Raw genomic sequence first — 14,501 nt, forward strand, 5'->3', positions numbered from 1 at the left:
GAGCACTCCTATGCATCGTTGATGAATTAATGCAGTTTGCAGGGTCCGCCACGTCAGGCACAGGGATTGTGGAGAACGCGGGTTTTGAACCAGGGGATCGGAGTATCGGAATTCAATTATCACTTCCTTGCCAAGCGATAAGTGCGATCTGCTCACTGGTTCGATGCTCACTCCGTCGTCTGTAGGCTAGCTGGCCTTCGAATTCTGAGGTTCGACAAAAATTGTGGACGGAATTGGGATAGCGGTTGCCAGACCAACCCCAGGTTCGTCCCCCTTACTACTGTGGAATCGGGAAACTCATATCCTTCCGCCGGATAGGTTCTCACTCTTCTGGCAGAGACAGTGTTGCACGTTTTATGCGCACTATGGTAGTCCAGTACGTGATGCACGCAGCATGCCGCATTTACAAGCATTCCAACTACAGCGGTGCACTAGAACATGTTTTTAGTGATCTCCTGATTCCAACGTAACTGTGCGCTTACCCCTTCGTTGCACAATTCTCAGGCCTTTCAGTGATCGCGTTAGTACTTCGGGCACTGAACGCTGAACGCTGAGCTCAACTCGCCACAGAGGAACCTCTGGAGCTGGAGGGGGTGATTTCCTGCATCTTGTCTTATAGCCAGGGCTCACCACACTTCACACCGGTGAGTATTCTTGCATGTCTCTCGCTGAGTCTGGAGTACTCGTCAAAAGCAAACTCAACAAAAGATGAAAACGGGCAGAACAAATGTACCAAGGACGCCAACACCTGAGTCTTCGCGCTCCTCTAATGCAATCGCGAGCTATGAATTGTGCATGGTGAGTAATTTATTCGTTAATTAGGATGGATGCACACTTGCTCTGTATCACTTTTTTAAAGTTACGCCGATCTCCCCATCAACGCCCTCGGGGCTCGCCGGCACCAGATATGGGGGGTCTGGGAACAAAAAGCTAGTGACAAACAAAGCGAAATGCGTAAATGAACGTACGGACGAAGAGAAAAAGATGTAATAGAGCTGAACTGAACTGACTGGACGAAAGGGAGCGAGAATGGGGGACGCGGGAGACGAACGAGCGCAAGGACGAGGGGTACCAAACGAAAATGACACGAAAATAAACGAAGTCGAAGAAATGGACCGCCCTTCTAGTCAGCAATGCGAAAGCGTGAAGACTCGGAGACGGACGACTCAGCAGGAACTGAAGTTCGCAGAACGAGTACGCCAACATACATTGACCACACCAATGACCATGACCACAACCGCCTACCTTCGACTTGACGGTGGGGGAGATTGACGATGAGAGCGGGAGCGCTGTGCCGTTCGTAGCGATGGTGAGTACACGCACAGTTTCGGCAGAGGGGCGGGATTCACTCACCAGCATTCTAGTTGCAAATACCTTGAGAATACGCAGTCAAATAGAACAGCATAGGAAAGGAGACCCGTGTCAGTCTTCAATGCTGCGGCGGTGGGTACTCTGAACAGGACTTCCAGGGTAATCGTCCTGAATCTCTTTGCTCCCTTTCAGGCCCCCAACACACATTCTTCACCGCAGAGTCTCGCCCTACAAGCGTTGCATGCTCCGACCACGACATAGCACGACACTTGAAGCAAGATTCTACCCACTCCAGCTGTTCTTCCCCAGTGTACTGCCCCTTGCGCTATATTGCTCAAGCTGTAGATCTGCACAGCGCGTCCGGCCATTCTAATGGCAGCGACTCTTACCATCCCAACCGTGCGATGGTCCTACTACACATCCTACGAGTCTCGAGGAGCACAAGGTGTTGGGCGCGGAAGATTTCGACCTTCGGCAGGAGGTTCTGTCTTGCATTGGTTCATCGGTCTATCGCAGGCTCTCACGGACGAAACGGACTCGAACAGTTAACCAGTGTTCTGGTCACGGAAAGACACTGGAAGAGGTCAAACCTGGTACTGAAATACTCTAGTTTGGTGCACCGAAGTACCGATGGGGCGGTAAGTTTCGAGGGCGGCTTTCACCCCTGGATATGTATGACAGGACACTTTCATAGCTTCCGACCCCTTCGTGCCTCTTTGCCTTGAAGCATGAGGGTGACGATGGCCAGAATGCTATCAGCAGTGAGGAAGAGATGGATACCACACCTCGGACTTCGAAGAGGCGCGCAGTTAAGCAAGTAGTGGTGTCCAGCGATGACGAATCGGAGGATATCCTCGAGAGTCATCGGCTTGGGAACCGATTTATAGGCTCTCCGGGAAACGAGGTGAGGTGTCTGGGAACGCTATGCTATTACGAGCAGCTCTCATATGTTCTGTTGCATATTGAAGCCGCCGATAACTCCCATGATGAAAGGGTGTTTAGAGACACCGACGTCTAGGCGCTACCCGAAAAGGGCTTGCAAGCAGGTATCCCGATATGCAGACCAGAAGTCATCTCAGGATGATGAAGGTTCTGAAGGCGATGACGAATCGCTGTCCCACTGTACGCCCCTCAAACGTCGGAAGACGGTCGTGAGCGGTCGAGCACACTAAGGTTTTTTGTCGCTTTGAATCTCTTGTCACCGATCTATATATATACATCTGCATTAAACATTACGCGAACTCACAGAATATAGTCCTGTATATCTAGCTCATCAATAACTTGACTGCTTCTTCATATCGTTCTTTGGTCCCAAGTACAACTTCTTCGTCGATCTCCCAGCCCTCGCCCTCTTTCCCTGGTGGACCACTCTCGAAACCTTTCTTGAACCCAGCCTTTACAAGCCAATCTCTGACAAATTGCTTGTCGAAACTCGGCTGTGGTTGACCGGGCGTGTACGAGGCCAATGGCCAATATCGAGAAGAATCGGGGGTCAGTACTTCATCCACGAGGATCAACTGTTCGCCGTTAACCAGGATGGATGGCTGCGCCGTTTGATCCACTTCGGCAGGGCTTATCAAACCAAATTCAAACTTCGTGTCTGCCAAAATTACTCCCCGACTGTAGGCGCGTTCGGCAGCTCGAGTGTACAGCGAAATGGATATCCGGGAAATGTGGTTATAAAGCTCGGTGCCAATGAGAGCAGCAGCTATGCGTTAGGCCATTCACGCCATTTAGTGTATATCTAGACATATGGGGGAGCACGAACCTGTATCCGGAGATATGTTTTCGTCGTGCGCTCCCTGTTCAGCCTTTGTAGAAGGGGTGAACAGGGGCTCGGGTAACCGTGAAGATTCAGCCAGCCCTTCGGGCAATGGAATTCCATGGACGGTGCCATGTTTCTTGTATTCGCTCCACGCAGATCCTGCTATGAATTGAGACCCACAGCTTGTCAAATTACCAGCAGAGACTCGCCTGTGATGTAGCCCCTGACTATGGCCTCGAGTGGCACTACCTTCGCTTTACGCACAAGCATAGCTCGTCCGTCTAGCTGATCCTTGTACTTCCGTATCTCCTCCGGCATCTCGTCAACGCTTGCGGTTACAAAATGGTTTGGGATGATGTCTTTGAGTTTGTCGAACCAGAAACATGAGATCTTGGTCAACAATTTCCCCTTGTCCGGGATTCCCTGTAGATGGACGACTCAGATGTCTGCGTTGCTTTCCGTAGGGAAAAAGAAAGGACGGCGGCTGACATTCTTCAAAATGACATCATATGCAGAGATTCTGTCCGTGGCCACGAAGAGGAGATGGTTTGGTGATGAGGTGGAATAAATATCGCGAACTTTGCCTTTGGACAAAAGACTCAAACCAGGAAGATGGGTTGTAGTGAGTGAAGACATAGCGGACAGGTTGTCCTTGGGCGCAGTCTAAACGGCTGAATTCCAAATCAAAAATTTACCTTTCATCGATTAAGGAATCAGCCAGGCACGGATTCGGAGATGTCAGAATGCTAATATGATGCTTTGCTGAATGCGAGTTACCATTACTTCATTATTCGTTAACAAACAATTGCGACGAGTGATAAATACGACTAGAAAAAAGAATGGACGGGTGAATAAATTAGACAAATGCAAATCTGGACATCATAAGAATAACCAAGAATTTAAACCGCTATGAAATTATTTCTTGACCGCTCGCAGTTGCGCGCGAAGATTGCTGTTCTCAGTCTGCATGGAGTTCAGTTCATCCATGAGTGCAATACGCTGAGATTGTTCCGAGGTTCGCATGGCCTCGATTTCTTCCTCGGCAGCTTTCAGCGTCGCCTTACATTCAGCTAGTTGAGCTTCCAATTGTCGCTTGACCATCTCGGGGGCATTTGCAGCTTCCTCTGCAAGGTGCAAGGCTCTAGCACTGAGGGTATTGTTGGCGTCGGTGAGTTGTCGACAAGTCTCCGCTTGCTCTGCAGCCTGAGTCTCAATGTCGAGTTTCTCAGCAGTGATACGCTCAACAGCCTGTTGCAGCTTCTGTGCCTCCTCTTGCCTGATTATTCGTGAGTAAGCCATCTCTATTCTCTATGGCGACGAGAAGTACGTACATCTGAGCATACTGCGTAGAAAGCAAGATGGTCCTATCTTCAAGCATCTTGACTTGCTTTTGATAAGTTTCTAGGGCAACATTGCTCTCTTGTGCAAGTTTCTGGGCGCGTTCAGCATTCTTCTTGAGCAAATCGTGAGCTTGAGCAAAGCGAAGGAGCCGTTCAATCAAGGCACGGTCATCTGCGACAAGGGACTGAACACGAGCCGCGAAGGCCTCAATGGTGAATGTGCTTGTTCCACCTGGGAAGAATGCAGATCGAGAGGTATTGGGGTTGGCTGTGTTGGGATCGTAGAGCGTCTTCAGCGAACGAACGTCGAGGTCAGAAAGGGAAGCAACAGTTCCGCCAACCGGGCTACCAGGCGTCGGTGAACCAGTACGGAAATTCCGGTTGTTGGAGAAGCGAGCAGCGCGAGCTTCAGCGGAAGGAAGGATCGACCAAAGGGGTGTTAGGATTGACAGCATCCGGGCTGCCTCGCCCTGAACATCAGGAAGAGACGACGTCGAGGTAGCAGGAGATATTATTCCACGGGAAGCTTGTGGACTAGGCGGTGTATCCTGATCAATAAGGTCAGCAAAAGCGCTCGGTGAAACAAACGGTTTACCAACCTTCAACTTCGCCTCTAGATGTCGGCTCTCCTTTCGGGCCTCCTCTCGTTCTTTCCTTGCCTCTTCTATCTCCCTCGCCAAGGACTCTCGTTTGTCGAGTCCTATCCGCACATCCTCCTCAAGCTTGCGCCGCAAAGCCTCCCACTCTTCCTTTGCCGTGTCGTGCCCCTCGAGTTTGGCCTGGATGCCGTCAAGATGGACGCCGACGCTGTGAAGAAGACCCAATATTGAGGAGTCACGGGAGTATAGGACAACACCATGTTTCTGCATCAACTCTCGTATAGCGGCATGGCCGGCATCGAGTTCCTCGTTTGCATTCTGAAGCGACGTCCGATCCTCCTCTCGCATGCGCTCCATCTCGTCCTGCAGCCTAGCTAGATCCTCCATCTTCTCGTCCTCCATGGCAGCTTTATCTCGCTCCCACATTGCTCGTTCCTCCTCCCATTGAGCTTTCAACCGCTGGATTTCAGCCTCTTTCTCTTCTAACCGGCGTCGGCTGTCCTCTCTCGATTCTGCCTCCGACGAATTGGCTTGGCCACTCCTTAGCTCAAGCTCTGCCAGTCTCGCACGAAGGACATCCACCTCCTTTGAGTTACTCTGAAGTGTTGTTCTCTCCTGCACCCAAGCCTCCCGTTCCGAAAGCAACTCTTTCAACTGCTGTTCCCTAGTCGGAAGTTCCTGTTGTAAAGATGCTATCGTCTCCTCCGCACCTTGCAATTCGAGCCCCATATTCATTTCCACTTCTTGCTTTTCCAACCGTAGCAGTGACAAGTCACGAGCCATCTCGGCCTGCTTCTTGCTCGCAGCATTCAGTGAAGCGGTTGCCGCTTTGAGCTTGTCCTCCAATGTGGATATCTCGCTGGCAGCAGTCGTAAGGGATAGCCGACGTCTCGGCACAACAGCATCTGCGTGCCCAGCGAAGTAATGTGCGCCGTCGAACCTTCCGCGGGATTTCGAGGACGAAGAGACACCAGTCATTGAAGAAGTGGTGGGGCTCATCGGTGCAGGAGTATCGTAGCCCGAATCGGAGGAACCGTTGAACTGCTGAGGCGCTGCCTTCTTTTCCATGCTACGGATAGATAGACTCAGAACAGCCGCGCGGTGCTCCATAAGTTTCTTATGAATCTCATTTGCGCGCTCGGATATTCGCCGTTGCTCCTTCTGGGCAGCCTCGAGACGAGTATTTGCTGCATCCAGCTGATCATCTGTCTGTTTCGACGTCTTCTTCTGCGTGGAGTTGACCTTCGAAAGTGAGATGGCGGCATCGCGCATTTTGGTCTCAAGCGCCAGTTTCTTGTCTATGGCTACCAGACGAGAGCTCAACACTTGGTGTTCCTACATTTGCGGTAAGAAGTAACCTCTATTGAACCCAGAGCGCACTAACCTTCTTCAGTTCCTCGACTTCCTCTCCACCCAAGATGTTAAATCCCCTGCTGTCCACAACGGCCTCGCTGGCCAGCAGACTAATAAGGAGTTCATCGCGCGTATTGAGTACCGGCGGTGACTGCTTGATCTCAGAGGCCGTGGATCGTCGCTGCGGGGGAACACGTGATGGCGATGAAGAAGTCGGGATGCTGGAGCCTGCCAAGGGAGGTGTTCGAGGAAGATCTTCGCTCGGTATGCTAGCCTGCGATCTGTTCCGTTCCTTCCTCAGAAAAAGGGCTGCCGAGGACGTTTTGGGGCTTCCCGACAAACTCGTGGCAGGGGGTGATTGTGGGCCAGCTTGCGGAGGCCACGAGGGACCCTTCAGCGGGATTATTAGTGGAGCCGTAGGGACTTCTTGCTCTGGAGGTTGCTGAGGCAGCTGAACTGCAGTCCCTCCAAGGAATCTGCGGACGCCATTCATCCTCGTCGGTGAGCGGGGAGATGAGTGTAACTGTGCAAAGTGTTGTTATTTTCAAACGGAAGCAATTCTGCGCAGCCACAGGAATGTGACTTATTGATCCTCTCACGATCATAGAATTCTTCTCACAGTCAGCAAAGGTGCGGCGTCCTTGCCGTCCAGCTTACGCCCGCTTTGAGCCAGCTCCAATCTAGAACTTCGACCGCGAACATGCAACGGGGCTGGGTATTGTAGCGCAGCGACCATCAGCACTCTGCATGAACCTGTTCATCTCCAACTTCCATGTCATTTACCTTCAACTGGCCCAGATTCTCGGATCAGTTCCACTACGATGCGATACAAATGCTTAACAACGCCCTCAACAAGGGCAACAAGCCTCCTGTTATAGCAGACAAGATTGAGGTCATAGAGTTGGAAATGGGAACCCAGGTTGGTACTGTTACTTCCTTGAAACGTCGGCGATGAAGTTAAGGTGTCGTGTGCAGCCACCAGAATTGGAGATTCGTGACATTGGCGAATTGACTATGGACCAGTTTCGCGGAATTTTTCGTTTGACGTACGCGGGGGACGCACATTTGGTGCTAAAGACGAAGGTTCAGGTATGATCTAGTCCAGATCTGACTTTACGGGTTTTCTAACTTGGTGGATAGGCCAACCCATTGAACCCCAAGCAACCTGATATCCACCTAATGACAGGATCACGAGGTATGCTAGCAGCGAAACAACCACTCGTGGTTCCTATGCTCCTTCGCCTCTCGAACTTCAAGCTTAATTCCTATGTCGTTCTGGTGGTCTCCAAGCAGAAGGGCATCACGCTTGTCTTCAAAACTGATCCGCTGCAAAATGTGGATATCAATAGTACTTTTGACTCTATTGCAGTTATACAAAAGTTCATCCAACGGGAAATTGAAGGCCAACTAAGGCAGATGTTTAGGGAGGATTTGCCGGGAATAATACATCGGCTCAGCCAACAGTGGGTCAAAGCTAAGGTCGAGGCTCCCTACCTATTGAAGAGACCCCCGCCCCCGCCAAACGCACCATCATTCTACGCAGCTTCAGCCCCAGACCTATCTATGCCGCCTAATTCGCCTAACACAAGTCAGGCCTTTTCATCGCGCCCGTATCCCTCGACTACTCGTACTCGACCTCCTCGATCTGTTTCCGGCGTTTCCATGACGAGCACTAGCCGTCGTCCTACCCATACGGTAAAATCGCCGCCACCCACCGTTGAAAGCACTAGCTCTTTCCCCGACCTTGAGAACTTTGACCCAACGTACGGACTCCGTCCAGAAGGATTACCCAACAAAAGTCTCTTTCATGGCTTTAGCAGCTTATTCACGCCGAACAAAGGGCTAGCAGACCTTGCAGAAGAACCTAGTGATATCGAAGATGGGGACGAGGAGATGGAATCTTTCGACGTCGTGGATTGGGACACTATGATCCCGCGAGCCTCACCATCACCGAGTGTGACATATGCGGACGACAATCGAACCGAATACGAGACCATACCGGCAATTGGGGGTGGGACCGTCACACGTCCTCGCGTTGTGCATGCTCAATCCAGGGCTTCTACCGATTTCTCCTCTGGGGCCACCACGTCTCCGACAGGACGGTCTTTTTCCTATGAACGCCTCATGTCTCCACGAGCTGCCGGTATATCTAGATCTGGCTTCACTACCCCTGGTCTATATCCAACGCGAAATGCATCCTTCTCCTATTTCTCCCCAGAATTTGCTGCTTTGCGCCTTCAACGTGGACCGGGTTCGGACGCAGGCACTGCATTCGAATCGTCCATTCTTCCTCCAGGTTTCGGTACGCGGCGACCATTGACACCTGATAGTGCAGAGACACAGCAATCCAGGTCCAGTAGCAGTGGATTTGGTCATTCCTTGGAGACACCTCCTTCGTCGGATCCTTTCGACCCACAAATTTCGAGCGGTGAAGCTTCCACGAATCCGATATTTATTCGCCGTGCACCTTCGACCCGTAGACCGTCGGTATCTTCCGCGTCTGCCATTCCAGACGGATCCCCTTCTTCTCCATTCTTATCTTCATCATCCCCTCCCGAACATCCGGACCCCAAAATCATACTGAAACCTACTGCTAATAACACAATCCATCAGTTATCGACATTGAGCCATTCCAACCACACACTGTCTCCGTATGTGCGTTCGTTGGAGCACTTTACCGTGAGGAGTGTTCCTCCTCGAGACGCAGGACTAGCTGGGCCCTCGTCGTCAGGCGACCGCCAGCCAGTAAAGGCACGGCGAAAGCGCATGTATCGCGTAGGTAGTAAGAAGAAACCTGCTGAAGATACGGTCTCGCCGGACTTAGAAGGGCAGATGCTCTCCAGGCGTGCCTCAGCATCTCCCACACCTCCTTCAGAATTCGACGCAGATGATATGGACATATATTTTCGGACTCGCGACGATTACATACCTCTCTCACCCACTTTGCATCCTTCGCACATACGACGGCGACAACCTTATGATGACACATAGTTCAGAACCTTAGATTTCGAACTCTATTATATGTCTCATTGTTTATCTCCACCGACTCCCACAATGACCAAACGAGTAGCGACGAAGACCTTCCGTCCCCTTAAATTCCTCAGGTTCTTTGTGCCTCCCATCCACCGTGGGGGCCGCTAAAAGTCGAAGAAGGACAAGAGCCCCTTCAATGTTAGTATTTATATTGACTCGGTACCCGCTCTCCAATTGTGCTGTCGGAAATCTTCGCGTTGTCGATGCTCCATTGGTGTTTCGAAGCTAGAACCATACACCAAGTAGTTGTGTGGGAGCCCGCTGGCTGTAAACCTGACGTCTTGGTTCTCAGGTGGGGTCACAGGTACGTTGGTACCAGCGCTCCTGAATTGTTCAGCATACTGAAATAGCATTGAGGGCTCACATCTTCGTACGCAAGTAGAGACCTTAACATGAGTATGAATCAAGTGAGATCACGGTCTTTGGCCAGCTGTGAGGGGACTAACAGCATGATTCTTTCAGGAGATTCGCCGTATCGTGAATCACCTACTGGACCGTTGCGATCTCCCTCTCGAAAGCACGCCTATCGACGAAGAATTCTTTCAGACATGCGTTGAGGATGCCGCCGCTCGTGGCTTTCCCATGGAGGCCTCACCTGGGGTCCCTTCTTTCTGCCCCTTCATCATGTGTGGTGTCTTCGTTGCATGTACTGCATACGGCCACCTGGAAAGCCTTTCAACAAGGATGTACATCGCCCTATATACCTCTTCGGTCACCTATGTAGACGATGTCTACAACAATCAACCCAACCTCCCGAAGGCTTTCTGCCACAACTTTATCATGCATTTGCCGCAGGAGACATCAGTACTGCGAGCGTTCGATCAGCTGCTGAGGGAGACATGGAGACACTTCGACGGAGTTCAAGCGAATTTCATCATTGCAAGCAGTATGTACTATATGAACGCTGTCGCTATCGAGCACGGTATCAGGCCGCTCGAGGTGAGTTCGGAGATCCGATGCATTCACGGGGTTTCCACCGTTGCTGACTTCGTGGCGCAGACTCAGACCTCCGATTTCTTTCGGTTCTTTCGAGGACTATCTGGCAATTCTTCTTCTTTTTGCGTCTTCATTTTCCCGAATGATGTCCCCCCCAATTCGTACATCCAAGCCCTGCCGTTCATGATGGATTACGTGAATTACATGAAGTAGGACCGCCTTTCTAGTCACTCGCTCCGTTCTTAACCTCGAGTTATAGTGACGTTCTCTCTTTCTACAAAGAAGAGGTTAATGGTGAGGATACAAATATTATCACTATCCTCTCGATGCAGCGTGCCGCGCCGAAAATAGCGATCCTAGAGCAACTTGCCAACCTAGTTGCTTCGAGTTACGTGTCAGCAAACGATATTTTGGGCACTTCCTCTGATGCCGCTCAGGTAGCTTGGAGGAGGTTTGCACGAGGCTACGTTAGCTTTCACGTATCCTATGGAGCCCGTTATAGATTACACGAGGTTTTTGAAGGTTCTGAGGATTCGCCTTCGTAAAAAAGGTTGCCCCGCGACCAGGTTTAGAATGACGGCCTAGGCATGTCCTTGTGTCTCCCGGCCCTCTCTCCAAATTCCATCCGTTTGGCTCACTTATTTCATCCGACGTAGACGTCAGTGCTGTGTGCACAAAGGTACTGGTGATGACGAAACAAGTTACCCTTCTCTTATCTCAGGTTCTTCGTTCCCGGTGCTGACCCGATATCTTGCGCACCGTAAATTTCAGCTCTGACCGCACAGCAAATCCGTTCCACCATTGAAGCTGAAGAGCCAATCCCTCGACGGGGAGCATGAGTATGCAGTTCGTTAGTCCCTTCTGTTAAAGCATATATCAAAAACACTATAAAACGCCAGCTGGCACTCAGTGTAAGTCAGAAAATCAGTCCTCAAATGTCTCAAGTGAGGTCATTTTTCATCCGACAATAATTTCCCAGCTTATCTCCGTCGTTACAGGAACTCACTAGCATCGTGGGCGACCTCCTGGCTCGTTGCGACTTTGCTCTCTCGAGCACACCTGTCGACGATGGGTTCCTCCAGCTATGTCTCGAGGATGCAGCTACTCGCGGCTGTCCCATGGAGGCATCTCCTGGGATCCCTTCTTTTCGTCCGTGGAATGTCAGCGGTGCCGCAATTGCGTATATTTCGTACGGCCACTTGGAGAGCCTTCCAGCAAAACTATTCATCGCCCTATACACATCTCTCGCGGTGTACGCTGAGGATGTCTATACCGATCAGCCCGACCTCGTGAACACCTTCAATGCCAACTTCGTCACGCGCCAACCCCAGCGAACAGCGATATTGCAAGCTTTGGACAAGTTACTAGGAGAAACGTCAAGACATTTCGATGCAGTTCAAGCCAACCTCATCACGTCAATAGCTGGGCCCTCGTCGTCAGGCGACCGCCAGCCAGTAAAGGCACGGCGAAAGCGCATGTATCGCGTAGGTAGTAAGAAGAAACCTGCTGAAGATACGGTCTCGCCGGACTTAGAAGGACAGATGCTCTCCAGGCGTGCCTCAGCATCTCCCACACCTCCTTCAGAATTCGACGCAGATGATATGGACAGATATTTTCGGACTCGCGACGATTACATACCTCTCTCACCCACTTTGCATCCTTCGCACATACGACGGCGACAACCTTATGATGACACATAGTTCAAAACCTTAGATTTCGGACTTTACTATCTGTCCCGCTATTTATTTCCACCAACTCTCATCATGACCACCGTATCGTTTGCACGAGTAACAACGAAACATCCACGCCTTCCCTTAAATTTCTCAGGTTCTTCATGCCTGTGTGTATCTCCCATGCACCGTGGAGGCTTGCCTGCAGCCGAAGAACAAGAGCCCAATCAGTATCTTGACTCGGCTCCTCGTTCTCATCGATATCTATGCTGTAGAAAATCTTCGCGTCGTTGACCTTCCATTCGCGGTTCAAAGTTTGAACCGTGCTACAATCAGTTCTACCGCTGGCTGCCGCTGGCTGCCAATATCCAGTATGGGCTCTGGAGGTGGGATCATAGGTACGCCCAACCCTCTGGATCGTCCAGCAGGTTGAAATAGTATTACATCAAGGCTAACAATCACGTACTATCAATACAATCACGTACTATCAACCAGAAACCAGCATGGATCAAGTCAAGTCTATTGAAGCGACTAACAACATCCTTACAGGAGATTGGACCGCTGCGATCTCCCGCTCGCAAGCACGCCCATTGACGAAGAATTTTCTCAGATGTGCCTAGAGGATTCCGCCGCTCGCGGCTGTCCCATGGAACCCTCACCAAGGACCCCTTCTTTCTGCCCCTTCATCATGAGCGACGTCGTAACTGCGTGTGTTTCGTACGGTCGCCTGGAAAACATTTCCACAAGAATGTACATCGCTCTGTATACCTCCCTCGCCACGTATATTGACGACGTCTACAATGGTCAACCCAACCTCGTGAACGCTTTCGGTCACAACTTTGTCATGCGTCTGCAACAAGAGACGGTAGTACTATGGGCGTTTGACCAGTTGCCGGGAGAGACGTCAAAACACTTCGACGGAGCCCAAACTAATCTCATCATCGCAAGTACTAAGAATTTCATGAGACTCTGGGTTTAGGAGGACATCCCAGGCATTGGGCCTCTGTGTCTCCTATCCTTCCCACCGAATATTATCTGTTTGGCACAGTTATTTCATCCGATATTCAATGTGAGTGTCAGTGCTGTGTGCCGACAGGCAACGACGTAAACGACTTTCCCTTCTTGCTCAGCTTCTTCGTGCCCGGAAACAACCCGGTACCGTGCGTACCCATGAACCACTGCCATGGGCCTCACTGCTCGCCTATGCATACGAGCTGAAATTAACTCCGGCTGTACAGCAAATCGGCTCTACCTCTGAAGAGCCAATTCAGCGACGGGGATCATGTAGTTCTAGTGCCTTATTGAAATCAATATTAAAGGCTAGCGAATGCTCAGTGAAAGTCAGAAAACCTCTCCTCAACATGTCTCAAGTAAGGTCGCGTTCTCCAGCCAACCATTCATTTGCTTATCTTCGTCTACACAGGAAATTGCTCGTATCGTGAACAACTTGCTGTCTCGTTGCGACCTCGCTCTCTCGAGCACGCCTGTCGACGATGGGTTCCTCCAGCTATGTCTCGAGGATGCAGCTACTCGCGGCTGTCCCATGGAGGCATCTCCTGGGATCCCTTCTTTTCGTCCGTGGAATGTCAGCGGTGCCACAATTGCGTATATTTCGTATGGCCACTTGGAGAGCCTTCCAGCAAAACTATTCATCGCCCTATACACATCTCTCGCGGTGTACGCTGAGGATGTCTATACCGATCAGCCCGACCTCGTGAACACCTTCAATGCCAACTTCGTCACGCGCCAACCACAGCGAACAGCGATATTGCAAGCTTTGGACAAGTTACTAGGAGAAACGTCAAGACATTTCGATGCAGTTCAAGCCAACCTCATCACGTCAAGCACTTTGAACTTTATGACTTCGATCGCCATCGAACATGGGGTCGACAAACTTGATGTACGGTCAGCGACACTTGGGACGTTGAGTTGTTACTGACTCCCTGGCGCAGATAACTCCTCATGCAGATAAGTTTCCCCTGTTCCTTCGGGGACTATCTGGGATTGCTTGTGCATATTGCCTGTTCACCTTCCCCATGGAAATCCACCTCAATTATTACATTCAAGCTATGCCGTCCATGATAGATTATATCAACCATATGAAGTTGGTCCTGCTTATCGGCATTCACCTTCATTCCTAATCTAAGTTCACAGCGACGTGCTATCCTTTTACAAGGAAGAGGCCAACGGCGAGGATTACAACTACATATCTATTATGTCGAAGCATCGCGGCGTGCGGAAGATAGAAACCCTAGAGCAACTTGCCAATCTAGTTGCTTCAAGTTATGAGGTGGCAAACAATATTTTACCCACTTCCAGCGCGGCCCACGTAGCTTGGGGAAGGTTTGCTCAGGGATATGTTAGCTACCATGCATCATATGCCCGATATAGATTACACGAGGTGCTCCAGGTGACTCAGAACCTGACATCGTAACAGAGTTGGCGGTGCATGTATATCATTTGGATGTTCTCTTTATTTAAATATGAAAACATT

The 14,501-nt window shown here is 50.7% G+C and overlaps 6 protein-coding genes across 6 annotated transcripts; 4 read left to right on the forward strand and 2 right to left on the reverse strand.

Moving 5' to 3' along the window:
• Window positions 1-1,683: 1,683 nt before the first annotated feature.
• PC9H_004651 (uncharacterized protein) lies at window positions 1,684-2,329 on the forward strand (the record flags this gene model as incomplete). Its single annotated transcript, XM_036774234.1, has 3 exons — window positions 1,684-1,756; window positions 1,828-1,949; window positions 2,006-2,329. 3 exons carry the CDS (start codon window positions 1,684-1,686, stop codon window positions 2,327-2,329), a joined length of 519 nt encoding a protein of 172 aa, XP_036632736.1.
• A 247-nt stretch (window positions 2,330-2,576) lies between these two features.
• Window positions 2,577-3,712, reverse strand: ADE1 (Bifunctional purine biosynthetic protein ade1; the record flags this gene model as incomplete). The annotated part of the gene is made up of 4 exons (XM_036774235.1): window positions 2,577-3,019; window positions 3,080-3,235; window positions 3,286-3,499; window positions 3,566-3,712. 4 exons carry the CDS (start codon window positions 3,710-3,712, stop codon window positions 2,577-2,579), a joined length of 960 nt encoding a protein of 319 aa, XP_036632737.1.
• Window positions 3,713-3,991: 279 nt separating this feature from the next.
• PC9H_004653 (uncharacterized protein) lies at window positions 3,992-6,861 on the reverse strand (the record flags this gene model as incomplete). Its single annotated transcript, XM_036774236.1, has 4 exons — window positions 3,992-4,352; window positions 4,408-4,964; window positions 5,016-6,350; window positions 6,400-6,861. The coding sequence occupies 4 exons, from the start codon at window positions 6,859-6,861 to the stop codon at window positions 3,992-3,994; spliced, it is 2,715 nt and encodes a 904-aa protein (XP_036632738.1).
• A 279-nt stretch (window positions 6,862-7,140) lies between these two features.
• MDM34 (ERMES complex subunit) lies at window positions 7,141-9,359 on the forward strand (the record flags this gene model as incomplete). Its single annotated transcript, XM_036774237.1, has 3 exons — window positions 7,141-7,287; window positions 7,344-7,457; window positions 7,509-9,359. The coding sequence occupies 3 exons, from the start codon at window positions 7,141-7,143 to the stop codon at window positions 9,357-9,359; spliced, it is 2,112 nt and encodes a 703-aa protein (XP_036632739.1).
• Window positions 9,360-10,025: 666 nt separating this feature from the next.
• On the forward strand, window positions 10,026-12,037 carry PC9H_004655 (uncharacterized protein; the record flags this gene model as incomplete). Its single annotated transcript, XM_036774238.1, has 4 exons — window positions 10,026-10,340; window positions 10,401-10,546; window positions 10,597-10,774; window positions 11,336-12,037. The coding sequence occupies 4 exons, from the start codon at window positions 10,026-10,028 to the stop codon at window positions 12,035-12,037; spliced, it is 1,341 nt and encodes a 446-aa protein (XP_036632740.1).
• A 1,331-nt stretch (window positions 12,038-13,368) lies between these two features.
• Window positions 13,369-14,441, forward strand: PC9H_004656 (uncharacterized protein; the record flags this gene model as incomplete). Its single annotated transcript, XM_036774239.1, has 4 exons — window positions 13,369-13,377; window positions 13,431-13,907; window positions 13,960-14,111; window positions 14,162-14,441. 4 exons carry the CDS (start codon window positions 13,369-13,371, stop codon window positions 14,439-14,441), a joined length of 918 nt encoding a protein of 305 aa, XP_036632741.1.
• Between the last annotated feature and the right edge of the window lie 60 nt (window positions 14,442-14,501).

Source organism: Pleurotus ostreatus, assembly GCF_014466165.1.
Source record: "Pleurotus ostreatus strain PC9 chromosome Unknown scaffold_3, whole genome shotgun sequence".
NCBI classification, from domain to species: Eukaryota; Fungi; Basidiomycota; class Agaricomycetes; order Agaricales; family Pleurotaceae; genus Pleurotus; species Pleurotus ostreatus.